We start from the raw sequence: 26,880 nt of genomic DNA, 5'->3' as shown, positions 1-26,880 counted from the left end.
ATTGGGGGGGGGGGGTTGGCCATTTCTTTCGTCTGTTTCCTTGCGCTACCTTGCAAACGCGGGAGACAGCGACAAAGCAAATTAAATAAATAATAAATAGAATGAACTTTTTCAAGGATCAACAGATATCTACTTTTTTCTTGATTTTATTAGTTCCTGGGATTCATGCAAAAATTGAAAAAAGACTATGGGGATGGGTATCAAGAAACTGAAAGATGCTTGAGTCCAGTCCAGTCAGACACTTTAAGTAGACTCTCAATGAAACCTGGAAATAAGCTCAGATTGAATCACAGAGCATCTAAAAACAAATGTTTTCCAGAAGCCTAAGACAGTCCTTGTACCTGTGGCCAATATGTGTTTAATCTTAGCATAAGTGTTCACAGATTTAGGTTGCTAAATAATTTGAGAAAGCATTGAAATTAGCTTAATTTGTCAACAAAAATCATGAGGGAATTTTTATTTGTTTTATTTATACAGGGACATCTCTATTTTCAGAATAATGTATCCAGTACATTGATACCTTTTTTTGATGTATGTGAGCAAATTTTTGTTAGTCCTGGTGTTTCCCAGGACCTTTCTAAAGGCTCCTGCATCTCAAGGTTGTGTTGCTTTCAGTAGCCGGAAGATGTAGACTCCTTTGGAGTGAGAAGTTCTTTGATGAGACAGTACTCCCAATTATACAGCCTTACCAGAGGTGATTTTTGTCTTGAAAGTGTAACCTATTGCAGTTGCTATGTAGATCAATCAACAGATACAGCAGTAGAACTGTGTTCCACTGGCAGCAATCACTTTAAAGTGTTAAATTGAGCTAGTTTAAGTATTTTCGGTTTTTATTGTGTGTATTATCTTACATGCATGTTGTTTTACCGAAGAAGCACAATCCCAACTCAAGAAACCCAGCTTAACATAGCCATACTTAAATGATTCTTTAAATTAGCAGGAATAGAATTATGGTACAGTACAGTTGTCTTTTCCTAGCGCTACCTCACGCTCATGCGGGGAGAGTGGAGTGCCATTTCATGTGTGGCAGGGTGGCAACGGGAATGGATGAAGGCAGCATGTATGAATATGTACATGTGTATATATGTATATGTCTGTGTATGTATATGTATGCATACATTGAATTGTATAGGTATGTATATGTGGGTTGGTTGGGTCATTCTTTCGTCTGTTTGCTTACGCTACCTCGCTGCCGTGGGAGACAGCGACACAGTATAAAAAAAGATATAAATGATATTATAAAAAGAGGGCAAATGAGAGTTGGAGTGAGAGAGTATCATGAAATTTTAGGGAGAATAAAAAGATGTTTTGGAAGGAGGTAAATAAAGTGCGTAAGACAAGGGAACAAATGGGAACATCAGTGAAGGGGGCTAATTGGGAGGTGATAACAAGTAGTGGTGGTGTGAGAAGGAGATGGAGTATTTTGAAGGTTTGTTGAATGTGTTTGATGATAGAGTGGCAGATATAGGATGTTTTGGTTGAGGTGATGTGCAAAGTGAGAGGGTTAGGGAGAATGATTTGGTAAACAGAGAAGAGGTAGTGAAAGGTTTGCAGAAGATGAAAGCTGGCAAGGCAGCGGGTTTGGATGGTATTGCAGTGAAATTTATTGTAAAAGGGGGTGACTATTGTTGACTGGTTGGTAAGGTTATTTAATGTATGTATAACTCATGGTGAGGTGCCTGAGGATTGACGGAATGCTTGCATAGTGCCATTGTACAAAGGCAAAGGGGATAAAAGTGAGTACTCAAATTACAGAGGTATAAGTTTGTTGAGTATTCCTGGTAAATTATTTGGGAGGGTATTGATTGAGAGGGTGAAGGCATGTACAGAGCATCAGATTGGGAAGGAGCAGTGTGGTTTCAGAAGTGGTAGAGGATGTGTGGATCAGGTGCTTCCTTTGAAGAATGTATGTGAGAAGTACTTAGAAAAGCAAATGGATTTGTATGTAGCATTTATGGATCTGGAGAAGGCATATGATAGAAGTGATAGACATAATCTGTGGAAGGTATTAAGAATATATGGTGTGGGAGGCAAGTTGTTAGAAGCAGTGAAAAGTTTTTATCGAGGATGTAAGGCATGTGTACATGTAGGAAGAGAGGAAAGTGATTGGTTCTCATTGAATGTTGGTTTGCGGCAGGGGTGTGTGATGTCTTCATGGTTGTTTAATTTGTTTATGGATGGGGTTGTTAGGGAGGTGAATGCAAGAGTTTTGGAAAGAGGGGCAAGTATGCAGTCTGTTGTGGATGAGAGAGCTTGGGAAGTGAGTCAGTTGTTGTTCGCTGATGAACCAGCACTGGTGGCTGATTTGTGTGAGAAACTGCAGAAGCTGGTGACTGAGTTTGGTAAAGTGTGTGAAAGAAGAAAGCTGAGAGTAAATGTGAATAAGAGCAAGGTTATTAGGCACAGTAGGATTGAGGGACAAATCAATTTGGAGGTAAGTTTGAATGGAGAAGAACTGGAGGAAGTGAAGTGTTTTAGATATCTGGGATTGGATCTGGCAGCGGATGGAACCATGGAAGCAAAAGTGAATCATAGGGTGGGGAAAGGGGCAAAAGTTCTGGGAGTGTTGAAAAATGTGTGGAAGTTGAGAGCGTTATCTTGGGAAGCAAAAATGGGTATGTTTGAAGGAATAGTGGTTCCATCAATGTTGTATGGTTGCGAGGTGTGGAGTATGGATAGAGTTGTGCGGAGGAGGTGGATGTGCTGGAAATGAGATGTTTGAGGACAATATGTGGTGTGAGATGTGGAATAAAAAGAGTGTGGTTGAGAGAGCAGAATAGAGTTGTGTGGAGGAGGGTGGATGTGCTGGAAATGAGATGTTTGAGGACAATGTGTGGTGTGAGGTGGTTTGATCGAGTAAGTAATGTAAGGGTAAGAGAGATGTGTGGAAATAAAAAGAGCGTGGTTGAGAGAGCAGAAGAGGGTGTTTTGAAATGGTTTGGGCACATGGAGAGAATGAGTGAGGAAAGATTGACCAAGAGGATATATGTGTCGGAGGTGGAGGGAACGAGGAGAAGTGGGAGACCAAATTGGAGGTGGAAAGATGTAGTGAAAAAGATTTTGAGTGATTAGGGCCTGAACATGTAGGAGGGTGATAGGTGGGCAAGGAATAGAGTGAATTGGATCGATGTGGTATACTGGGGTTGACGTGCTGTCAGTGGATTGAATCAGGGCATGTGAAGCGTCTGGGGTAAACCATGGAAAGTTGTGTGGGGCCTGGATGTGGAAAGGGAGCTGTGGTTTCGGGCATTATTGCATGACAGCTAGAGACTGAGTGTGAACGAATGGGGCCTTTGTTGTCTTTTCCTAGCGCTACTTCGCACACATGAGGGGGGAGGGGGATGGTATTCCATGTGTGGTGAGGTTGCGATGGGAATGAATAAAGGCAGACAGTGTGAATTGTGTGCATGGGTATATATGTATGTGTCTGTGTGTGTATATATATGTGTACATTGAGATGTATAGGTATGTATATTTGCGTGTGTGGACGTGTATGTATATACATGTGTATGGGGGTGGGTTGGGCCATTTCTTTCGTCTGTTTCCTTGCGCTACCTCGCAAACGTGGGAGACAGCGACAAAGCAAAATAAATAAATAAAATATATATTTATGCTTGCACATATTCATATTTACTTACCTTCATCTACTCCTGGCACCAACCCTACCCCACAGGAAGTGCCTGGAAACAGAAAAAAAAGCCACACCTAGCTTTCGTGTGTACTGCCCGGAAACCACAGCTCCCTTTCCTCATCCAGGCCTCACAAATTTTTCCATGGTTTACCCCAGACATATCACATGCCATTTCCCACATTATCAAGGTAGTGCCAAGAACAGATGAAGAATGATCCTTTCTCTCACATCCATTTTCTAGGTGTCATGTGCAGTGCACTGAAATTACAAACCCCTATCCACATCCAGGCCCCACAGACTTTTACATGGTTTTATCTGACCACTTCACATACCCTGCTTCAGTCCATTACCAGCACGTAAATAGTGATCCTTTCTCTCACATCCATTTTCTAGGTGTCATGTGCAGTGCACTGAAATCACAAACTCCTATCCACATCCAGGCCCCACAGACTTTTACATGGTTTTCTCTGACCACTTCACATACCCTGCTTCAGTCCATTACCAGCACGTAAATAGAACATACATAGATAAGAAATAGGTGCTCAAAAGGAAGATGACCGAAGAATCTGTAAACATCCTTGCTTTTAGGGAGTAAACATTAAGTGGGGGTTTCCAGAATAGAGTGCAGGATGTGGTTATTTCAGGCATGTTTATGTTAGAGTTGAATTCGGTTAGTTTGAAATTGAGCAGAAGGAAATGAATGGCATTTAAGAAGATATGTTGGTAGAAATTACATTTTAGAACTTTTGAATTTAGCCAGTTCCCAATGCAGATGTGTTGTACAGATATGAATTAAGAGGGAAGAGATGTTTGTGTTTGAAGGAGAATTAATATTTATTAAAATGAGGAGGAAAGGGAAGATGCATTGAAGTGCATAAAGTGAAATTATCATAATAAGAGTAAATTGGGGTTAAAATTGGAAAGAGGTCATCTGTTGAGACATGAAAGAGATTGAGCAATAAATGAGAACCCTCTTGGACACCACTATTGATACGATGTGCAAGGGAAGGTACTCCATCATCCGCTACTGGAATGAATTGGCTAGAAAGGAAATTGTGCCTAAAGGACAGAAATAAGTAGAAAAGTCAAAGGAGGAATGACGTTTAAAAAGCACGGACTTATACATTTTATAAGAATGCTTAAGAGAATCTAAGGGCCATACCAGAAGATTCATCAAAATTCTTGAGGGGAGGACCAGTGGTCAATCTTATTGGAAAGATCACCAGACACCATGCACTATGACATTTGATGACCAAAAGAATGGAGTGGGATTCTGAGTTTTTGAATAAGTAAGAGTTAAGTAGAGGTTGAAAGACTTTGGAAACAGCAGAAGTTAGTGCAGTTGTGTGATGGGGTTGGAAAGGTTAGAAGCCTCCTTTCTCTGACTTTTCTTGTTTTTTTTAAGTGTGTTTTTTCACTTCCCATGTCCTTCATGTGAGTATCCTGTCAGATATTCATATGGTTCATATTGTATCGTAGTTGAGAAATGTTTGGTTTCTGGATGACAGACAGGAGAGATGTATCATTGTCTATATAGAATTCCCTTGCCAACCACAGAGGTTATGTTCCTGGAAGACTCCCTGGTTGACAGCATACAGGGCCTATGGGAAATGGGAGTGATATTTCAAAAGTTACATTCTTGTTTTTTAAAAGTACAAAGAATTAATGTTCAGAACTGTGAAGTGCTGATGTGATGTCAATTTGCCACCCCTTATGCCATGCCTCCAAATTCCTACAAAGTCAGGTATGCTGTGTAAAATGGTACTTGGACAGTTGCCTTAGCAGCTGCCTGGTTATGTCATTCCCCATGCCTCTCCCTAAAAATATTTTCACCAGGCTGGGCCAAAAGCAGATTCTAGCCACATAACACTTGCTCAGTGCCTGAAAAAAAATTTGGTGGTACCATGGATACTCAGAATGTTATGCCTTAGTTGATGAATTGGGACACATTACTCAAAGTGAGGATACTCAAAACTTTAGTAGGCAAGCAGCATCTGTATGTGGAATATCCTGGAAGACATGGTCCCCAACCTACTCGTGAAAATCACTTTTCAGTGGCACGACAGATGTGGAAGACTATAGAATTCTATATTTGAAATCCTAAAGTACAATATGCACAAACAGAATGAGCACTTAATAAATCTGGGTCCTGAGACTTTTCAACGCCTTGTTTGCAGCCATGAGATATACTTTGGGATGCACAGTGGAAAGTTTAAGAGGGCTCTGGACAAATTTAGGATGCTGAAATTTCTTTTCCTCCAGAAAGTTTTCCTTTTTTACAAAGGATTGATCCATCCTTGTATGGAATACTGCTCTCAAAAGGTGAGTTGAGTTAAGGCTAACTTCAAAATTTGACCTGCTTGCCCTATGCTGCAATGCTGGATAGCTCTCATTTATGTAGGTATTACTTTGGTTTGTGCTCCCAAGAGCTGGCTAATTGTGTTCTCCCACCACTAGTAAGACTATGCAATATTTGGCAAGCTGCTTCATCGTGTGATTACTGTGTTGCTGTTGTAACTCGAGGGTGGGGCATTTTCTGAAGTATTTCTTTCCCTATACCTCAAAGCTTTGGAACTACGTTTTCATGTCTTTCCCAAGTACTATGAAGTGGCACATTTTGAAAGACAGGTTTTTCACGTCCTCCGAAGACACTTCCTCCAAAATTTGTAAATACTTCTCCTTGTCTCATCTTTTCCCCTTCCTTTTTCATTTCATTAGCCTCTGCATTTCAATTAAGGCCCAGCCTTGATTTGGACTTTTCCATAACTGGATCCTCCATCATAAAGAAAAAAGTCATGTAGGTCATGTAGGCCTGTGGACAGGGACTTCCAGTAGCTTGATTGATTTGTGCCGATAACACTGGCTAGTTTATTGTGCACCCCATGCTCATCTTAAGAACAGTTAATTGAGCAACAACCCGACCCAGCTGCCTTGGCCCAGCTTGGGCTGTTGGGGAAGAAGACTCTTAAAGACTTCATCAGATTCTCAGGGAAAGCCCCATGAGCATTCATTTATTTTCTTTGCCCTTCCTTCACCTCTTTACCTTTCCTTAGACAATATCATGATTTTGGATAGTTAGACCATAACTTGATTAGATGTTAAGAGGCCCAAAGTACATTCATCAACATTGTGTGGATGAATATGGGTGTGATCCCTAGGCCTCACCTCTCTTCTGCACTATGACATCATAGGCTTGGATGGATTGCTGGATGATCGTTGCATCCTGTTAACAAAACATCTGCCAACTTCCTATGAATATGATGGTCAAAGGGGTGATACTTCATAGACACACCTCATTTTTGAGGGTAAAATATTATTTTAAACCCTCAGTGAGCAAGTGCTCTTTCAGATGCTTATAAGGCTCTGCCATTGATAGAGATTTGATTTATATTCTTTGAAATCCATATTTTCTTATACCTCAAACTGAATTGCTTGTAAAGCATTTTCATTATAATCAGAGGATAAGTTGCAGTTATTGAATTATGATTTTTCATAAGATTGCTGTAGAAGATTTACTTTGTGAAAATCTGGTTAATGTTCAGATAATGTTGAAAATGTTAGATCAACCTTCTGTGGTTGAAGTTCTTTCCACTCCTTTAACTGTATTATTCTTTCCTCATTTCTCACTTTTTGTGTGCAGATATTTTTAGCTGATATGATTGTACATAGAATGATACTTGGCATAGAATATTATTTGTTTTCATATTTTAAATAGATTATACTTTGTCGCTGTCTCCCGCGTTTGCGAGGTAGCGCAAGGAAACAGACGAAAGAAATGGCCCACCCCCCCCCCCCATACACATGTATATACATACGTCCACACACGCAAATATACATACCTACACAGCTTTCCATGGTTTACCCCAAACGTTTCACATGCCTTGCTTCAATCCACTGACAGCACGTCAACCCCGGTATACCACATCGCTCCAATTCACTCTATTCCTTGCCCTCCTTTCACCCTCCTGCATGTTCAGGCCCCGATCACACAAAATCTTTTTCACTCCATCTTTCCACCTCCAATTTGGTCTCCCTCTTCTCCTTGTTCCCTCCACCTCCGACACATATATCCTCTTGGTCAATCTTTCCTCACTCCTTCTCTCCATGTGCCCAAACCATTTCAAAACACCCTCTTCTGCTCTCTCAACCACGCTCTTTTTATTTCCACACATCTCTCTTACCCTTACGTTACTCACTCGATCAAACCACCTCACACCACACATTGTCCTCAAACATCTCATTTCCAGCACATCCATCCTCCTGCGCACAACTCTATCCATAGCCCACGCCTTGCAACCATACAACATTGTTGGAACCACTATTCCTTCAAACATACCCATTTTTGCTTTCCGAGATAATGTTCTCGACTTCCACACATTCTTCAAGGCCCCCAGGATTTTTGCCCCCTCCCCCACCCTATGATCCACTTCCGCTTCCATGGTTCCATCCGCTGCCAGATCCATTCCCAGATATCTAAAACACTTCACTTCCTCCAGTTTTTCTCCATTCAAACTCACCTCCCAATTGACTTGACCCTCAACCCTACTGTACCTAATAACCTTGCTCTTATTCACATTTACTCTTAACTTTCTTCTTCCACACACTTTTCCAAACTCAGTCACCAGCTTCTGCAGTTTCTCACATGAATCAGCCACCAGCGCTGTATCATCAGCGAACAACAACTGACTCACTTCCCAAGCTCTCTCATCAACAACAGACTTCATACTTGCCCCTCTTTCCAAAACTCTTGCATTTACCTCCCTAACAACCCCATCCATAAACAAATTAAACAACCATGGAGACATCACACACCCCTGCCGCAAACCTACATTCACTGAGAACCAATCACTTTCCTCTCTTCCTACACGTACACATGCCTTACATCCTCGATAAAGTATAATAAAAAAAAAAAATAATATATATATATATATATATATATATATATATATATATATATATATATATATATATATATATATTATTAGGTACAGTAGGGTTGAGGGTCAAGTCAATTGGGAGGTGAGTTTGAATGGAGAAAAACTGGAGGAAGTGAAGTGTTTTAGATATCTGGGAGTGGATCTGGCAGCGGATGGAACCATGGAAGCGGAAGTGGATCATAGGGCGGGGGAGGGGGCGAAAATTCTGGGGGCCTTGAAGAATGTGTGGAAGTCGAGAACATTATCTCGGAAAGCAAAAATGGGTATGTTTGAAAGAATAGTGGTTCCAACAATGTTGTATGGTTGCGAGGTGTGGGCTATGGATAGAGTTGTGCGCAGGAGGCTGGATTTGCTGGAAATGAGATGTTTGAGGACAATGTGTGGTGTGAGGTGGTTTGATCGAGTGAGTAACGTAAGGGTAAGAGAGATGTGTGGAAATAAAAAGAGCGTGGTTGAGAGAGCAGAAGAGGGTGTTTTGAAGTGGTTTGGGCACATGGAGAGGATGAGTGAGGAAAGATTGACCAAGAGGATATATGTGTTGGAGGTGGAGGGAACAAGGAGAAGAGGGAGACCAAATTGGAGGTGGAAAGATGGAGTGAAAAAGATTTTGTGTGATCGGGGCCTGAACATGCAGGAGGGTGAAAGGAGGGCAAGGAATAGAGTGAATTGGAGCTATGTGGTATACCGGGGTTGACGTGCTGTCAGTGGATTGAATCAAGGCATGTGAAGCGTCTGGGGTAAGCTATGGAAAGCTGTGTAGGTATGTATATTTGCGTGTGTGGACGTATGTATATACATGTGTATGGGGGGGGTTGGGCCATTTCTTTCGTCTGTTTCCTTGCGCTACCTCGCAAACGCGGGAGACAGCGACAAAGTATAATAAAAAAAAAATATAAATATATATTCATGTGAGAAACTGCAGAAGCTGGTGACTGAGTTTGGTAAAGTGTGTGAAAGAAGAAAGTTAAGAGTAAATGTGAATAAGAGCAAGGTTATTAGGTACAGTAGGGTTGAGGGTCAATTCAATTGGGAGGTGAGTTTGAATGGAGAAAAACTGGAGGAAGTGAAGTGTTTTAGATATCTGGGAGTGGATCTGGCAGCGGATGGAACCATGGAAGCGGAAGTGGATCATAGGGTGGGGGAGGGGGCGAAAATTCTGGGGGCCTTGAAGAATGTGTGGAAGTCGAGAACATTATCTCGGAAAGCAAAAATGGGTATGTTTGAAGGAATAGTGGTTCCAACAATGTTGTATGGTTGCGAGGCGTGGACTATGGATAGAGTTGTGCGCAGGAGGATGGATGTGCTGGAAATGAGATGTTTGAGGACAATGTGTGGTGTGAGGTGGTTTGATCGAGTAAGTAACGTAAGGGTAAGAGAGATGTGTGGAAATAAAAAGAGCGTGGTTGAGAGAGCAGAAGAGGGTGTTTTGAAATGGTTTGGTCACATGGAGAGAATGAGTGAGGAAAGATTGACCAAGAGGATATATGTGTCGGAGGTGGAGGGAACGAGGAGAAGAGGGAGACCAAATTGGAGGTGGAAAGATGGAGTGAAAAAGATTTTGTGTGATCGGGGCCTGAACATGCAGGAGGGTGAAAGGAGGGCAAAGAATAGAGTGAATTGGAGCGATGTGGTATACCGGGGTTGACGTGCTGTCAGTGGATTGAATCAAGGCATGTGAAGCGTCTAGGGTAAACCATGGAAAGCTGTGTAGGTATGTATATTTGCGTGTGTGGACGTATGTATATACATGTGTATGGGGGGGGTTTGGGCCATTTCTTTCGTCTGTTTCCTTGTGCTACCTCGCAAACGCGGGAGACAGCGACAAAGTATAATAATAATAAAAATTTTTTTTTAAATAGATGTAATTGATACATCACCCCCTCAGGTTATATTTCACCTGTAATTGATACATCACCCCTCAAGTTGTATTACACCATTGTTTAAAGTTTCCTTAGCTTTTGTAGTAATGCAGTAGTTTTCAAAGTAGAATGAGCTATTCAAATTCCATAAACAACTAATTTTAGGTTTTGTAAACTTTTTTCTTCTTGTTTGGGTAGCAGGGTAACAAGTCTTCTCCATTGAATCAAACACCTTTCTTCTTTTGCCAGCCAGCCTTCAGGATTAGGGCTGGAGTCTCATGATTAGCATAATTGATTTCCATGAGTAGTGATTGTATACTCTGATGTGCCATGTAAATGGGAAGAGAGTGAAAAGATAACAGATCTTGATATCCCTAGGATAAGGGAAGAAGAATAGATCCCACTTATTCCCTTTCTTTCATAGAAGGTGACTAAGAGGGGCAGGAGGAGGAGGCTGGAAATCCTCCCTTCTCTGTTTCTAAAGATGGAGCAGAAGATACCAAGTGATGAGTGCTCATCTTTGAATCCTAGGCTTGGGTATCTGAATGTGCTTGGATGTAACTGAGATGAGAAGGGGGAGATTAGTATGTTTGAGGAAAATGTAAGGGGTAAGGGGGAAGAATGTTTTGGGAATGTTATAGGTGTAAAAGTCAGGATTTATTGTCAGGGCAAGATATAAGGATGGGGTAAAGAAGTGAACTCTAGATTGGTATGGGCAGAAGTGAAAGTGGATTATGAGAGGTAGGTGATTATTAGTGCTTATGCACCTAGCCACTGAAGGGTGATGATGAGAGGTGTGTTTGTTTTGGGAGCAGCTAAGTGAAAGTGGGTAATGTGGTAGTTAAGGGTATAATTAGGGATTATGGGGTATTGAGTGAGGTCAGTGGAAATAGTGAGCAGCTTATGGAGTTTTGTGCTGGAAAAGGACTGGTGATTGGGAATACTTGGCTTGAAAAGAGGGGCATACATAAGTATATGTGGAATAGGAAAGATGGTAAGTGGGTATTATTGGATTATTTAGTAAGTGAAAGTTGAGAGATAGACTCTTAAATGTGAATATGATGGCAGTGGCAACTGGTAGGATGTCTGATTATTTCCAGATGGAAGCAAGGATGAAGATTTGTCAAGTTTTGGAAAAGAGGAAATGATGTAGGTGGGAAGATGGTGGTGAAGGTAAGTGAGCTTGGAAAAGAGGCTTGTGTGAAGAGATAACAGGAAAGATTGAGTGTAGAATAGTAAAAGATAAGAGTAAACAAAGCAAGGAAGGGTGATTGGGTGAAGAATGGGGGATTAACCCTTTGGGGAAGTAGTGCTGGCATGTTGAAGGTGGGAGGTGGGCAAATGAGAAAGAGTAATGATTGGTGGGATGACAAACCTAAGTTGTTAGTGAAGGAAAAAAGATAGATTTATGGGTGTTATATGTGGGGAAGGAGTGTGCCAGAAAAACTGGAAAGAGATTAAATGCAGGAGCTAAAAAATAGAGCAAATGAGATTTGGGGTGTGAGTATTAGCAAACTTCAGAGAGCATGAAAAAAATGTTTAGTAGGAGGGTATGAGAGATGAATGAGTGTTATGTGTGGGAAGGAGTGTGAATGAGTGGGAAAATTGCAAGAGAAACTGACAAGAGGTCAAAAGCATGAGCTGAAAAAGAGGGCAAATGAGGGATGGGGTGAGTGAGTATTAGCAAACTTCAGAGAGAATAAGAAAATGTTAGGAAGGAGGTTGATATTATGAGCAAAACAAGAGAACAAATAGTAACATCAGAGAAGGGTGCAAATGGGAAAGTGATAACAGGGAGAGATCAGGTGAAGAATAGATATAGTGAGATCTTTGAAGGATTGTTGAATGTGTTTGTTAATAGGTTGGCAGATAGAGCTTGTTTAGGTAGGGGAGGTAGTCAGATAAGAAAGTCATGATGAGCACAGGTTGTACCTCTAATCTGACGCTGTGTGGTCCGGCAACTCCCTTGGTCTGGCACGTTTTGAAGCTACCGCCATTAGTTTGTAGATCTGCCACCAGGGCAGTGCTGTTAGCAGCACTAAGGTACTGTAATCTAATTACAGTGCAGCTGAACTAATTACAGTTCTGTTAATTTCTTGTGTTCAGATTTTTGCTGAAAATGAAAGCCAGAAAAATTTTAAGTTTCAGAAAACTTTGAAAGGTGCCAGGAGTACAGACTTCGGCATTGCCCTTATAAAGTGGTTCAAGCTATACATAATGAAGGTGCAAGCATTTCTAGGGAGATGCTTATCAAGCAGTCCAGAGTTTTTCTTAGAGAACTAAAGCTAGACTATTACCGTGAATATTCCCAAGGGTGGTTACACAAGTTTCAGTGGAGACATGGAATTTCAGTACATAGTGTGTGCAGTGCAAAGCGCTGTGCTGACATGGAAGCTGCAACAAAATTTGTGGATGAATTTGCATAGTTAGTGGTAGCAGGAAACTTAGCCCCAGAACAAGTGTATAATGCTGATGACTTTGCCATGTTTTGGCATCATATGCCACAAAAAAACCTTTGCCCAAGATATTGAGGAGTCTCCATCTGATGTAACAATAAGAAACCTTTTTAGAAGCATTGATTTTTGTATTATTTCCTGTTTTAAGCTTTGTTCTACTTTTGATAACAGCAATATGTATGTGGAATGAGCTGGCAAGACTAGGAGTCTGTTTTAAACTTTGTTCTACTTTTGATAACAGCAGTATGTATGTGGAATGAGCTGGCAAGACTAGGGGTCTGTTTTAAACTTTGTTCTACTTTTGATAACACAGCAATATGTATATGGAATGAGCTGGCAAGACTAGGGTTGGGCATATGTTGACATTGGGGGTTCCCTTAGGGGTCAATTTCTGTTTTCAGGCATTTTCTGTGGTCTGGCACTGGCCAGATCCCAAGTTTGCCAGATTGAAGAGATACTACCTGTAGCTTTGTGAAAAGGGAAGAGGCATTGAAAGTCTTGTGTAAGATGACATGTGAGAAGGTGGCTGGAGTGGATAGCTGTGATGTTGAATTTCTTAAGAAAGGGGTGACTGTGTTGTGGATTGGTTAGTTAGGATTTTCTGTGTATATGGATCATGGTCAGGTGACTGAGGATTGGCAGAATGCCTTTATAGTGCCACTGTGTAAAGGCAAGGGGTGTAAAGGTGAGTGTTCAAAATGCAGTGTTATAAGTTTGTTGGGTGTACCTGGTAAGTTGTGTAGGAGAGTGGTGGCTGAGACAGTGGTGACATGTACTGAACATCTGACTGGGGAAAACCGATGTTGTTCCAGGATTGGTAGAGGATGTGTGGATCGGATGTTTGTTTGAAAAATGTGTGGGCAATACTTAGAAAAACAGAAGGATTTGTATTTGGGACATATGGATCTGAAGGAGGCATGTTATAGGGTTGATGTGAGATACTCTTTTGATTGTATGGTTAGGTTAGCAATTACAAGCAGTGAGGAGTTTTTATCAGAAGAGTAAGTAAGCTGTGTGTGCAATTAGGTAGAGCAGAGGGTGAGTGGTTCCAGTGAAGGTGGGTCTGCAACAGCGGGGTCTAATGTCACATTGGCCGTTTATTCTGTTTATGGATGGCATGGTAAGGGAGGTGAATGTAAGGGCCTTGGGGTAAAGAGTAGATATAAAGTCTGTTGGGGTGGAAGGGCTTGGGCGATGAGTCAGTTGTTGTTTAGCTGATAATATGGCCCTGGTGGTAAATTTGAGTGAGAAACTGCAGAAGTTGGTGTCTGAGTTTGGGAGTGTGTAAAATGAAAATGTTGGAAGTAAATATGAACAAGTGCAAAAATATGTTTAGCAGTGAAAAGAGGGAAGTTATTGGGATTGTGGGTTTGAAAGGAGAGAACATGAAGTTTATGAATGGTTTAGTGTATATGGGAAGTGTAGTGAGCCATAGGGTAAGAGAGGGAGCAAAGATCTTGGGTGTATTGGGTGCATTGAGGAATGTGTGGAAATAGAGGTCACTGTCTTTAAGGCAAAATTGGTATGTTTAAAGGTATGGTAATCGTGTCATTTCTTAATGTATGTGAGGTGTGGACCTTAAATATAAATGTAAAGAATAGGGTTGGAAATGAAATGTCTGAGAACAGTATAGAGAGAATGAATGAGAAAAGGATGGCTTAAGAGTTTACACATGTTAAAAGTGGAAGAAACAAAGAAAATGGAGAAACAAAGGAGGATTTGGAAGGATGGAGTAAAAATTGCTTTGAAGGCTTGGGGCCTGAACATGCAGGTAGCTGTGAAATGTGCAAGGAATATAGTGTATTGGAGCACTGTGGTTTACAGGGGATGACATACTGTCAATGGGTTGAACCAGGGCAAATGTAGCAGTTAGGGAAAATCATGGAAAGGTCTTTAGGGCCTTGGTTGTGGATGGGGGCTTTGGTTTTGGTGCATTATACATACAGTTAGAGAATATATGTGCTCGCATGAGACCATTTTTTCATCTTTTCCTGGTGGTACCTCGCTCATGTTGGAAGTGGCAAACATTCTTAAAAGAAATGAAAGATACCTTAATTTTTATTACAATCAGAAGAGTCATTTTCATTGTTTAAATTTTTCTACCTATTCTAGGATACAGAATTTCCTGGTGTGGTTGCACGGCCAATTGGTGAGTTCAGAAGTAATGCAGATTACCAATACCAACTTCTTCGATGCAATGTGGATCTACTTAAAATCATCCAGTTGGGCCTTACATTCCTAGATGAGCAGGGCAAGACTCCTCCTGGTTATAGCACTTGGCAGTTTAATTTCAAATTCAATCTCACGTAAGTTTAGAAGTTGGTGGATCCTGAAACTGTATTGTATTATAAGAGTTGTCTTCATGTGATTGTAGCAGGAAATATAATTTCATCGTGATTGTATGATTCAGTCTCATGATTTGACTACCAACTATGTGAATTTGTTGCAAACTTAGCTTTTCATTGATTAAATTTTTAGAGATGAATCATTACAATCTCAGTGATGTATTTACCCTTTCAGGATAAGTGGATTTACAAATAGTTGTCTCCCACAAATGATAGACTTTTAGCAGTGCAACCCATTTAAACAACCCCAGTTATTTAAGTTTAGTACCATATGTATTTTTAAACTTTGGCATGCTAAAAAGGTCTTTAACCCTTTAACTCCTCTAAATGGGAATTTATACATACTAGCAATGATGTCTGATCATTATCTTGTGGAGGCTAAGGTGAAGATTTGTATGGGTTTTCAGAAAAGAAGAATGAATGTTGGGGTGGAGAGGGTGGTGAGAGTAAGTGAGCTTGGGAAGGAGACTTGTGTGAGGAAGTACCAGGAGAGACTGAGTACAGAATGGAAAAAGGTGAGAACAATGGAAGTAAGGGGAGTGAGGGAGGAATGGGATGTATTTAGGGAATCAGTGATGGATTGCGCAAAAGATGCTTGTGGCATGAGAAGCATGGGAGGTGGGTTGATTAGAAAGGGTAGTGAGTGGTGGGATGAAGAAGTAAAATTATTAGTGAAAGAAAAGAGAGAGGCATTTGGATGATTTTTGCAGGGAAAAAATGCAATTGAGTGGGAGATGTATAAAAGAAAGAGACAGGAGGTCAAGAGAAAGGTGCAAGAGGTGAAAAAGAGGGCAAATGAGAGTTGGGGTGAGAGAGTATCATTAAATTTTAGGGAGAATAAAAAGATGTTCTGGAAGGAGGTAAATAAAGTGCGTAAGATAAGGAAGCAAATGGGAACTTCAGTGAAGGGCGCAAATGGGGAGGTGATAACAAGTAGTGGTGATGTGAGAAGGAGATGGAGTGAGTATTTTGAAGGTTTGTTGAATGTGTTTGATGATAGAGTGGCAGATATAGGGTGTTTTGGTCGAGGTGGTGTGCAAAGTGAGAGGGTTAGGGACAATGATTTGGTTAACAGAGAAGAGGTAGTAAAAGCTTTGCGGAAGATGAAAGCCAGCAAGGCAGCAGGTTTGGATGGTATTGCAGTGGAATCTATTAAAAAAGTGGGTGACTGTATTGTTGACTGGTTGGTAAGGTTATTTAATGTATGTATGACTCATGGTGAGGTGCCTGAGGATTGGCGGAATGTTTGCATAGTGCCATTGTACAAAGGCAAAGGGGATAAGAGTGAGTGCTCAAATTACAGAGGTATAAGTTTGTTGAGTATTCCTGGTAAATTATATGGGAGGGTATTGATTGAGAGGGTGAAGGCATGTACAGAGCATCAGATTGGGGAAGAGCAGTGTGGTTTCAGAAGTAGTAGAGGATGTGTGGATCAGGTGTTTGCTTTGAAGAATGTATGTGAGAAATACTTAGAAAAGCAAATGTATTTGTATGTAGCATTTATGGATCTGGAGAAGGCATATGATAGAGTTGATAGAGATGCTCTGTGGAAGGTATTAAGATATATGGTGTGGGAGGCAAGTTGTTAGAAGCAGTGAAAAGTTTTTATCGAGGATGTAAGGCATGTGTACGTGTAGGAAGAGAGGAAAGTGATTGGTTCTCAGTGAATGTAGGTTTGCGGCAGGGGTGTGTGATGTCTCCATGGTTGTTTAATTTGTTTATGGATTGGGTTGTTAGGGAGGTAAATGCAAGAGTTTTGGAAAGAGGGGCAAGTATGAAGTCTGTTGTGGATGAGAGAGCTTGGGAAGTGAGTCAGTTGTTGTTTGCTGATGATACAGCGCTGGTGGCTGATTCATGTGAGAAACTGCAGAAGCTGGTGACTGAGTTTGGTAAAGTGTGTGAAAGAAGAAAGTTAAGAGTAAATGTGAATAAGAGCAAGGTTATTAGGTACAGTAGGGTTGAGGGTCAAGTCAATTGGGAGGTAAATTTGAATGGAGAAAAACTGGAGGAAGTAAAGTGTTTTAGATACCTGGGAGTGGATCTGGCAGCGGATGGAACCATGAAAGCGGAAGTGAATCATAGGGTGGGGGAGGGGTGAAAAATCCTGGGAGCCTTGAAGAATGTTTGGAAGTCGAGAACATTATCTCGGAAAGCAAAAATGGGTATGTTTGAAGGAATAGTGGTTCCAACAATGTTGTATGATTGTAAGGCATGGGCTATGGATAGAGTTGTGCGCAGGAGGATGGATGTGCTGGAAATGAGATGTTTGAGGACAATGTGTGGTGTGAGGTGGTTTGATCGAGTAAGTAATGTAAGGGTAAGAGAGATGTGTGGAAATAAAAAGAGCGTGGTTGAGAGAGCAGAAGAGGGTGTTTTGAAATGGTTTGGGCACATGGAGAGAATGAGTGAGGAAAGATTGACCAAGAGGATATATGTTGGAGGTGGAGGGAACGAGGAGAAGTGGGAGACCAAATTGGAGGTGGAAAGATGGAATGAAAAAGATTTTGAGTGATCGGGGCCTGAACCTGCAGGAGGGTGAATGACGGGCAAGGAATAGAGTGAATTGGATCGATGTGGTATACTGGGGTTGACGTGGTGTCAGTGGATTGAATCATGGCCTGTGAAGCGTCTGGGGTAAACCATGGAAAGTTGTGTGGGGCCTGGATGTGGAAAGGGAGCTGTTGTTTCGGGCATTATTGCATGAGAGCTAGAGACTGAGTGCGAACGAATGGGGCCTTTGTTTTCTTTTCCTAGCACTACCTCGCACACATGAGGGGGGAGGGGGATGGTATTCCATGTGTGGCGAGGTGGCGATGTGTACATTGAGATGTATAGGTATGTGTATTTGCGTGTGTGGACGTGTATGTATATACATGTGTATGGGGGTGGGTTGGGACATTTCTTTTGTCTGTTTCCTTGCGCTACCTCGCAAACGCGGGAGACAGCGACAAAGCAAAATGAAATAATAAATAAATACTAGCAACTTCTGTGGATTTACCTTTTGCATTGAGTTCTGCCCTTTTTTTTTTTTTCAAGTCTACCTACAGAGTTTAGGGGGTTGCCAAGTTGGCAGTGCATGATAATTTCTACCCATGGTCAATCACCCTACAGCCATTTTGATGACAGCACATTGTCGTGATTTTTTTTTAGTTAGGAAATCGAGTGGCTTTTACTAAAGCTAGTTTTAGAGGAGCTGGCGGATGATGATCCTGAATTACTTGATGATGATCTGTCTTTGGATCATTTAGAGTTATTTTTATGGACACTGACTCTTTCAGCAATATAGCTGATCTGTCTTTTGATCATGTAGAGAGTGATTTTTATGGACACTGACTTCCAGCAATGTAAAGTTGCCTAAGGTGAGGCGAGGCAGCAGGTTTGGATGATATTGCAGTTGAATTTGTTAAGAAAGGGGATGAAGGGGATCACTGTGTTGTTGATTGGTTGGTAAGGATATTTATTGTAAGTGTGGATCATGGTGAAGTGCCTGAGGATTAGTGGAAAACATATATAGTGCCATTGTACAAAGGCATAGGGAATAAAGGTGAGTGTTCAAAATACAGAGGCATAAGTTTGTTGAATATTCCTGGAAAATTGTATATATATGAATAGATATGTGCATATGAGTTGATGGCCCATTCTTTGTCCATTTCCTGGCTCTACCTCGCTGACTTGGGAAATGGCAATGAGTATAATGAATATTGAATATTATTATTATTCATATTTATTCCTCCCTGGGTATAGGGGAGAAAGAATACTTCCCATGTATCCCTGCGTGTCATAGAAGGCGACTAAAAGGGAAGGGAGTGGAGGGCTGGAAATCCTCCCCCCTTGTTTTTGATTTTCCAAGAGAAGGAACAGAGAAGGAGGCCAAGTGAGGATATTCCCTCAAAGGCTCAGTCCTTTGTTCTTAACGCTACCTCGCTAACGCCGGAAATGGCGAATAGTATGGAAAAATATATATATATTCATTATACTTACTGCTGTCTCTCGCATTAGCAAGGTAGTGCAAGGAAACAGACGAGGAATGGCCCAACCCATCCACATACACATGCATATACATAAATACGCACACACACACATATACATACATATATATTTCACTGTATACATACATACACATACACAGACATATACATATATACACATGTATATATTCATACATGCGGCCTTCATCCATTCCTATCGCCACCCCACCACACACAAAATAGCATACCCCCCCTATATGTGTGCACAAGGTAGCACCAGGAACAGGCAAAAAAAAACTACATTCGTTCACACTCAGTCTAGCTGTCATGTGTAATGCACCGAAACCACAGCCCTCTTTCTACATCCAGGCCCCACAGACCTTTCCATGGTTTGCCCCAGATGCTTCACATTCCCTGGTTCAATCCATTGACAGCACATTGACCCTGGTATACCACATCATTCCAATTTACTCTATTCCTTGCACGCCTTTCACCCTCCTGTATGTTCAGGCCCCAATCCCTCAAAATCTTTATTATTATTATTATTATTATTATTATTATTAATATTATTATTTTTTTTTTTTTTTTTTTTTTTTTTTTTTTGCCGCTGTCTCCCGCGTTTGCGAGGTAGCGCAAGGAAACAGACGAAAGAAATGGCCCAACCCACCCCCATATACATGTATATACATGCGTCCACACACGCAAATATACATACCTACACAGCTTTCCATGGTTTACCCCAGATGCTTCACATGCCCTGATTCAATCCACTGACAGCACGTCAGCCCCGGTATACCACACCGATCCAATTCACTCTATTCCTTGCCCTCCTTTCACCCTCCTGCATGTTCAGGCCCCGATCACACAGAATCTTTTTCACTCCATCTTTCCACCTCCAATTTGGTCTCCCACTTCTCCTCGTTCCCTCCACCTCCGACACATATATCCTCTTGGTCAATCTTTCCTCACTCATTCTCTCCATGTGCCCAAACCATTTCAAAACACCCTCTTCTGCTCTCTCAACCACGCTCTTTTTATTTCCACACATCTCTCTTACCCTTACGTTACTTACTCGATCAAACCACCTCACACCACACAGTATTATTATTATTATTATTATTATTTTTGCTTTGTCGCTGTCTCCCGTGTTAGCGAGGTAGCGTAAGGAAACAGACGAAAGAATGGCCCAACCCACCCACATACACATGTATATACATACACGTCCACACACGTAAATATACATACCTATACATCTCAATGTATACATATATATACACACACAGACATATACATATATACACATGTACATAATTCATACTATATTTATTTATAAATAATACATAATTCATACTGTCTGCCTTTATTTATTCCCATCGCCACCCCGCCACACATGGAATAACAACCCCCTCCCCCCTCATGTGTGCGAGGTAGCGCTAGGAAAAGACAACAAAGGCCCCATTCGTTCACACTCAGTTTCTAGTTGTCATGTAATAATGCACCGAAACCACAGCTCCCTTTCCACATCCAGGCCCCACAGAACTTTCCATGGTTTACCCCAGACACTTCACATGCCCTGGTTCAATCCATTGACAGCACATCGACCCCGGTATACCACATCATTCCAATTCACTCTATTCCTTGCATGCCTTTCACCCTCCTGCATGTTCAGGCCCCGATCACTCAAAATCTTTTTCACTTCATCTTTCCACCTCCAATTTGGTCTCCCACTTCTCCTCGTTCCCTCCACCTCTGACACATGTATCCTCTTTGTCAATCTTTCCTCACTCATTCCCTCCATGTGACCAAACTATTTCAAAACACCCTCTCTGCTCTCTCAACCACACTCTTTTTACCACCACACATCTCTCTTCCCCTTTCATTACTTACTCGATCAAACAACCTCACACCACATATTGTCCTCAAACATCTCATTTCCAGCGCATCCACCCTCCTCCACACAACTCTATCCATAGCCCATGTCTTGCAACCATATATCATTGTTGGAACCAATATTCCTTCAAACATACCCATTTTTGCTCTCCAAAATAACGTTCTCGACTTCCACACATTCTTCAACGCTCCTAGAACTTTTGCCCCCTCCCCAACCCTATGATTCACTTCTGCTTCCATTATTCCCTCCGCTGCCAAATTCACTCCCAGATATCTAAAACACTTCACTTCCTCCAGTTTTTCTCCATTCAAACTTACCTCCCAGTTTACTTGTCCCTCAACCCTACTGTACCTAATAACCTTGCTCTTATTCACATTTACTCTCAGCTTTCTTCTTTCACACCTTTTACAAACTCAGTCACCAGCTTCTGCAGTTTCTCACACAAATCAGCCACCAGTGCTGTATCATCAGCGAACAACAACTGGCTCACTTCCCAAGCTCTCTCATCCATCACAGACTGCATACTTGCCTCTCTCTCCAAACCTTTTTCATCCACCTCCTTAACAACCCCATCCATAAACAAATTAAACAACCATGGAGACATCACGCACCCCTGGCGCAAACCAACATTCATTGAGAGCCAATCAATGTCCTCTCTTCCTACATGTACACATGCCTTACATCCTCGATAAAAACTTTTCACTGCTTCGAACAACTTTCCTCCCACACCATATATTCTTAATACCTTCCACAGAGCATCTCTATCAACTCTATCATATGCCTTCTCCAGATCCATAAATGCTACATACAAATACATTTGCTTTTCTAAGTAATTCCCACGTACATTCTTCAAAGCAAACACCTAATCCACACATCCTCTACCACTTGTGAAACCACACTGCTCTTCCCCAATTTGATGCTCTGTACATGCCTTGACCCTCTCAATCAATACCATCCCAAATAATTTCTCAGGAATATTCAACAAACTTATACCTCTGTAATTTGAGCACTCACTTTTATCACCTTTGCCTTTGTACAATGGCACTATGCGAACATTCCACCAATCCTCAGGCACCTCACCATGAGTCATACATACATTAAATAATCTTACCAACCAGTCAACAATACAGTCACCCACTTTTTTAATAAATTCCACTGCAATACCATCCAAACTCGCTGCCTTGCCGGCTTTCATCTTCCGTAAAGCTTTTACTACCTCTTCTCTGTTTACCTAATCATTCTCCCTAACCCTCTCACATTGCACACCACCTCGACCAAAACACCCTATATCTGCCACTTTATCATCAAACACATTCGACAAACCTTCAAAATACTCACTCCATCTCCTTCTCACATCACCACTACTTGTTATCGCCTCCCCATTTGCCCCTTTCACTGATGTTCCCATTTGTTCCCTTGTCTTATGCACTTTATTTACCTCCTTCCAAAACATTTTTATTCTCCCTAAAATTTAATGATTCTCTCTCACCCCAACTCTCATTTGCCCTCTTTTTCACCTCTTGCACCTTTCTCTTGACCTCCTGCCTGTTTCTTTTATACATCTCCCACTCAATTGCATTATTTCCCTGCAAAAATTGTCCAAAAGCCTTTCTCTTCTCTTTCACTAATAATCTTACTTCTCTATCCCACCACTCACTACCCTTTCTAATCTGCCCACCTCCCATGCTTCTCATGCCTCAAGCATCTTTTGCACAAGCCATCACTGCTTCCCTAAATACATCCCATTCCTCCCCCACTCCCCTTACATCTTTTGTTCTCACCTTTTTCCATTCTATACTCAGTCTCTCCTGGTACTTCCTCACACAAGTCTCCTTCCCAAGCTCACTTACTCTCACCACTCTTTTCACCGCAACATTCTCGCTTCTTTTCTGAAAACCTCTACAAATCTTCACTTTCGCCTCCACAAGATAATGATCAGATATCCCTCCAGTTGCACCTCTCAGTGCATTAACATCCAAAAGTCTCTCTTTTTTGCGCCTATCAATTAACACATAATCCAATAACGCTCTCTGGCCATCTCTCCTACTTACATATGTATACTTATGTATATCTCTCTTTTTAAACCAGGTATTCCCTATCACCAGTCCTTTTTCAGCATATAAGTCTACAAGCTCTTGACCATTTCCATTTACAACACTGAACACCTCATGTACACCAATTATTCCCTCAACTGCCACATTACTCACCTTTGCATTAAATCACCTATCACTATAACCCTGTCTCATGCATCAAAACTACTAACACACTCACTCAGCTGCTCCCAAAACACTTGCCTCATGATCTTTCTTCTCATGCCCAGGTGCATATGCACCAATAATCACCCATCTCTCTCCATCCACTTTCAGTTTTACCCATATCAATCTAGAATTCGGTTTCTTACACTCTATAACATATTCCCACCACTCCTGTTTCAGGAGTAGTGCTACTCCTTCCCTTGCTCTTGTCCTCTCACTAACCCCTGACTTTACTCCCAAGACATTTCCAAACCACTCTTCCCCTTTACCCTTGAGCTTCGTTTCACTCAGAGCCAAAACATCCAGGTTCCTTTCCTCAAACATACTACCTATCTCTCCTTTTTTCTCATCTTGGTTGCATCCACACACATTTAGACACCCCATTCTGAGCCTTCGAGGAAAATGAGCACTCCCTGCGTGACTTCTTCTGTTTCCCCTTTTAGAAAGTTAAGATGCAAGGAGGGGAGGGTTTCTCGCTCCCCCGCTCCCGTTCCCTTTAGTTGCCTTCTACGACATGTGAGGAATGCGTGGGAAGTATTCTTTCTCCCCTATCCCCAGGGATATTTATATCCTTGAATTTATATCCTTGAATATTTTCAATGCATACTGAGTTTATAACCAAATGTTTCTTTACTAATGATGTTGTACTGAAATCAATAGGCATTTCTTTAGTTTTGCTGGCAATGATTTCCAGAAAGTTATTATTGCTTCATTTAATAAAACTGACTGATTTTTGTCAATACATAGAATCATTATATTTACATCTGCAATTCATCTGCAAATTGAAAAAAAAGCTTACAGTAATGATGCACACATTTGCAATCACTTGTGTAAAGATTGCACAACAGTAGTAACTACACACAATCTGGGGGATACCTGGATTTGTTATTAACAAATCTGAATATTTACCCTTAAATTTCACAAACTGAAGTCTACATAACAAAATTATGAATCCACAATACAAGATATGAGTTGACATTCATAGAAATATGTTTTTCTGTCAGTTTGTTTGGCTGGATTGTGTTGAAGGCACATAAGAAGCCAACAAATAAAAGCTTTACAAGTGTTTAACAAATATAGAGTTGCCCTTTTCCAGAAATTTAAGTACAAATTCAATAATGGACTGTGTAGCATCTTTAATACAGCATCTTTCTCAACATGCAAATTGTTAGACATCCATATGTTATTTAACCTGATCATACAAAAACTTCAGTACAACATGTTCCAAACATTTCATTAAAATACATCATAAAGCCATCAGTCAATATTATCATTATAACAATTTTGTGACTTTTTTTTCGAATGAGTACAATTTCTGATGCTTTTCACATTCTTGGTATACAGGACTGATCCTGAAAACATTGGGGCCAGCACCTTTAATATACTAACTTCAAAGTTTCTATTACATCCCATGAGTTACAATTATACTAGATAAAAACTTCTCTGTTCTAGTAGCTTTCTTCCATACCACATATTCATAAAACCTTCTTCAAGTCAACTCTTCCAACCTTATCATATGCTGTTTTCCAGATCCATAAATGCCACATACAGATCTTTCCCTTTTTTCTAAGTATTTTCAGGCCTTGCTTCCACACCTCTTAGTTGCTTTCTGTGACATGCAGGAAATTCATGAGTAGAATTCTTTCTCCCTTCTCCCCATCTTGCCAGTAGATAATATGTTTGCTTGTGCTATGCTGCTTTGATACAAAAAATAATGGATATGATAGTTTCCTTTCTCTTACATTGCAATAACCATCACAATTATGTTTTTTATTTCCATTGTATTTTTCATAGTTTTCATTAATCTAACTATTCTGCATAACACTTCTTCAGGGAGGATATGTATGCACAAGATAGTATAGACCTGCTGCAGAATTCTGGACTACAATTCAAAAAACATGAAGAAGATGGAATAGAGCCTGTTAACTTTGCTGAACTTTTAATGACATCTGGCATTGTGCTTTTTGACAATATCAAAATGCTCTCCTTCCACAGGTAAGCAATGAAAAGTTTAAGGGAAATACAGACTGTCAGAGATCTCATCCAGTTGCTGTGCATATATGTGGCAAGTTCTCTTTGGCCTGTTTAAATTTGTTTCATTTCATTTCATTATGTGCATTGTATAGTTGCTACTATGTGCATTTAACACTGAATTTGAAATGATTGACATTGCCTGTTTTCCTGAAATCACGGAGATGTTAAGAATTGTTTGTGAATTTAGTATATAGTGTAATAAAAGCAAAAACTTTGAGCATATACTTGGCATAGGAAATTTTTTTTATTATGCAGGATTTGTTAAACCGGAATACAAATGGATAATGTGGCACTGTTATCCATGCAGTTTTATTTGGTATATTTCAGCTGAATGTCATTGCTTATTAGATTATTTTTGCTGAATCAGAATCAGAAAAGTTGTGCTGAGCAAAGTACCAGCTAAGCCTGAATTTGAGAAGCTGTACTCTGTTTTGTATGAATGATGTAAATTGAAATGACCTGAAGGTGTATGATTTTCATGTCCACTGTTGATCAGTTTATAAACCATAAATTTTCTCTCCTTTGCAATGTCTCACAAGCATTTTAGATATATGTGTTTTCGAAATATATCTGCTAAGGCTCTGTTTACAAATATATATGGTGGGAAGGCAGCAGCCTTCACTTATCATATGTGAATGACTCAAAGGGATTTACTGCTGATACTTGTCTGAACTGAGCCAGCTTTTAGTCAGTCAGCAACCACCATCTGGGTCTTGTCAGGAGACCCACCTTCCACAAGCTTCTTGAAGCTTGCACATTACTTGGATGCACAGCATTATAGATGTGCTACCTAGGTCTCCTGCAGTATCCCATTTCTTTGTTTTACTTACAGTGTTATGTGAAGTGTCTGGAGTACACCATGGAAAGGTCTGTGGGGCCTGGATGTGGACAGGGAGCTGTGGTTTTGATGCATTACACATGACAGCTAGAGACTAAGTGTGAACAAATGTGGCCTTTTTTGACTTTTCTTGACACTACCTTGCTGAAAGGGGGGAGGAGGGGGATAATATTTCTTGTGTGGTGGGATAGCAACAGGAATGGATGAAAGTAAGCAAGTATGAATATGTACATGTGTATATATATGTACATGTCTGTGTATATATATGTTGATATGTATATGTATTATGTAGGTGTTTATGGATTTATATTTATTTCATTATACTTTGTCGCTGTTCCCCACATTAGCGAGGTAGCGCAAGGAAACAGATGAAAGAATGGCCCAACCCACCCACATACACATGTATATACATATACAACCACACACGTACATATACATACCTATGCATTTCAATGTGTACATATATATATATACATACACAGACATATACATATATACACATGTACATAATTCATACTTGCTGCCTCTATTCATTCCTGTCACCAGCCCACCACACATGAAATGAAAACCCCCTCCCCCTGCATGCACATTATGTAGCGCTAGGAAAAGACAACAAAGGCCACATTCGTTCACACCCAGTCTCTAGCTGTCATGTGTAATGCACCG

The 26,880-nt window shown here is 40.8% G+C and overlaps 1 protein-coding gene across 3 annotated transcripts in view; it reads left to right on the top strand.

Annotated features, from left to right (window-relative positions):
- The window catches only part of Pop2 (CCR4-NOT transcription complex subunit Pop2), an 89,801-nt gene that overhangs the window by 16,580 nt on the left and 46,341 nt on the right, over nt 1-26,880 (top strand). For all 3 annotated transcript variants that reach the window (XM_071684302.1, XM_071684299.1, XM_071684300.1), the window contains 2 exons: nt 14,996-15,189; nt 25,176-25,337. In XM_071684302.1, coding sequence (XP_071540403.1) covers nt 14,996-15,189; nt 25,176-25,337 — 356 coding nt within the window. The remainder of the gene's footprint in view (nt 1-14,995; nt 15,190-25,175; nt 25,338-26,880) is intronic.

Source organism: Panulirus ornatus, chromosome 38 (genome assembly GCF_036320965.1).
Source record: "Panulirus ornatus isolate Po-2019 chromosome 38, ASM3632096v1, whole genome shotgun sequence".
NCBI classification, from domain to species: Eukaryota; Metazoa; Arthropoda; class Malacostraca; order Decapoda; family Palinuridae; genus Panulirus; species Panulirus ornatus.
This window is presented reverse-complemented; position numbering and strand designations above follow the sequence as displayed.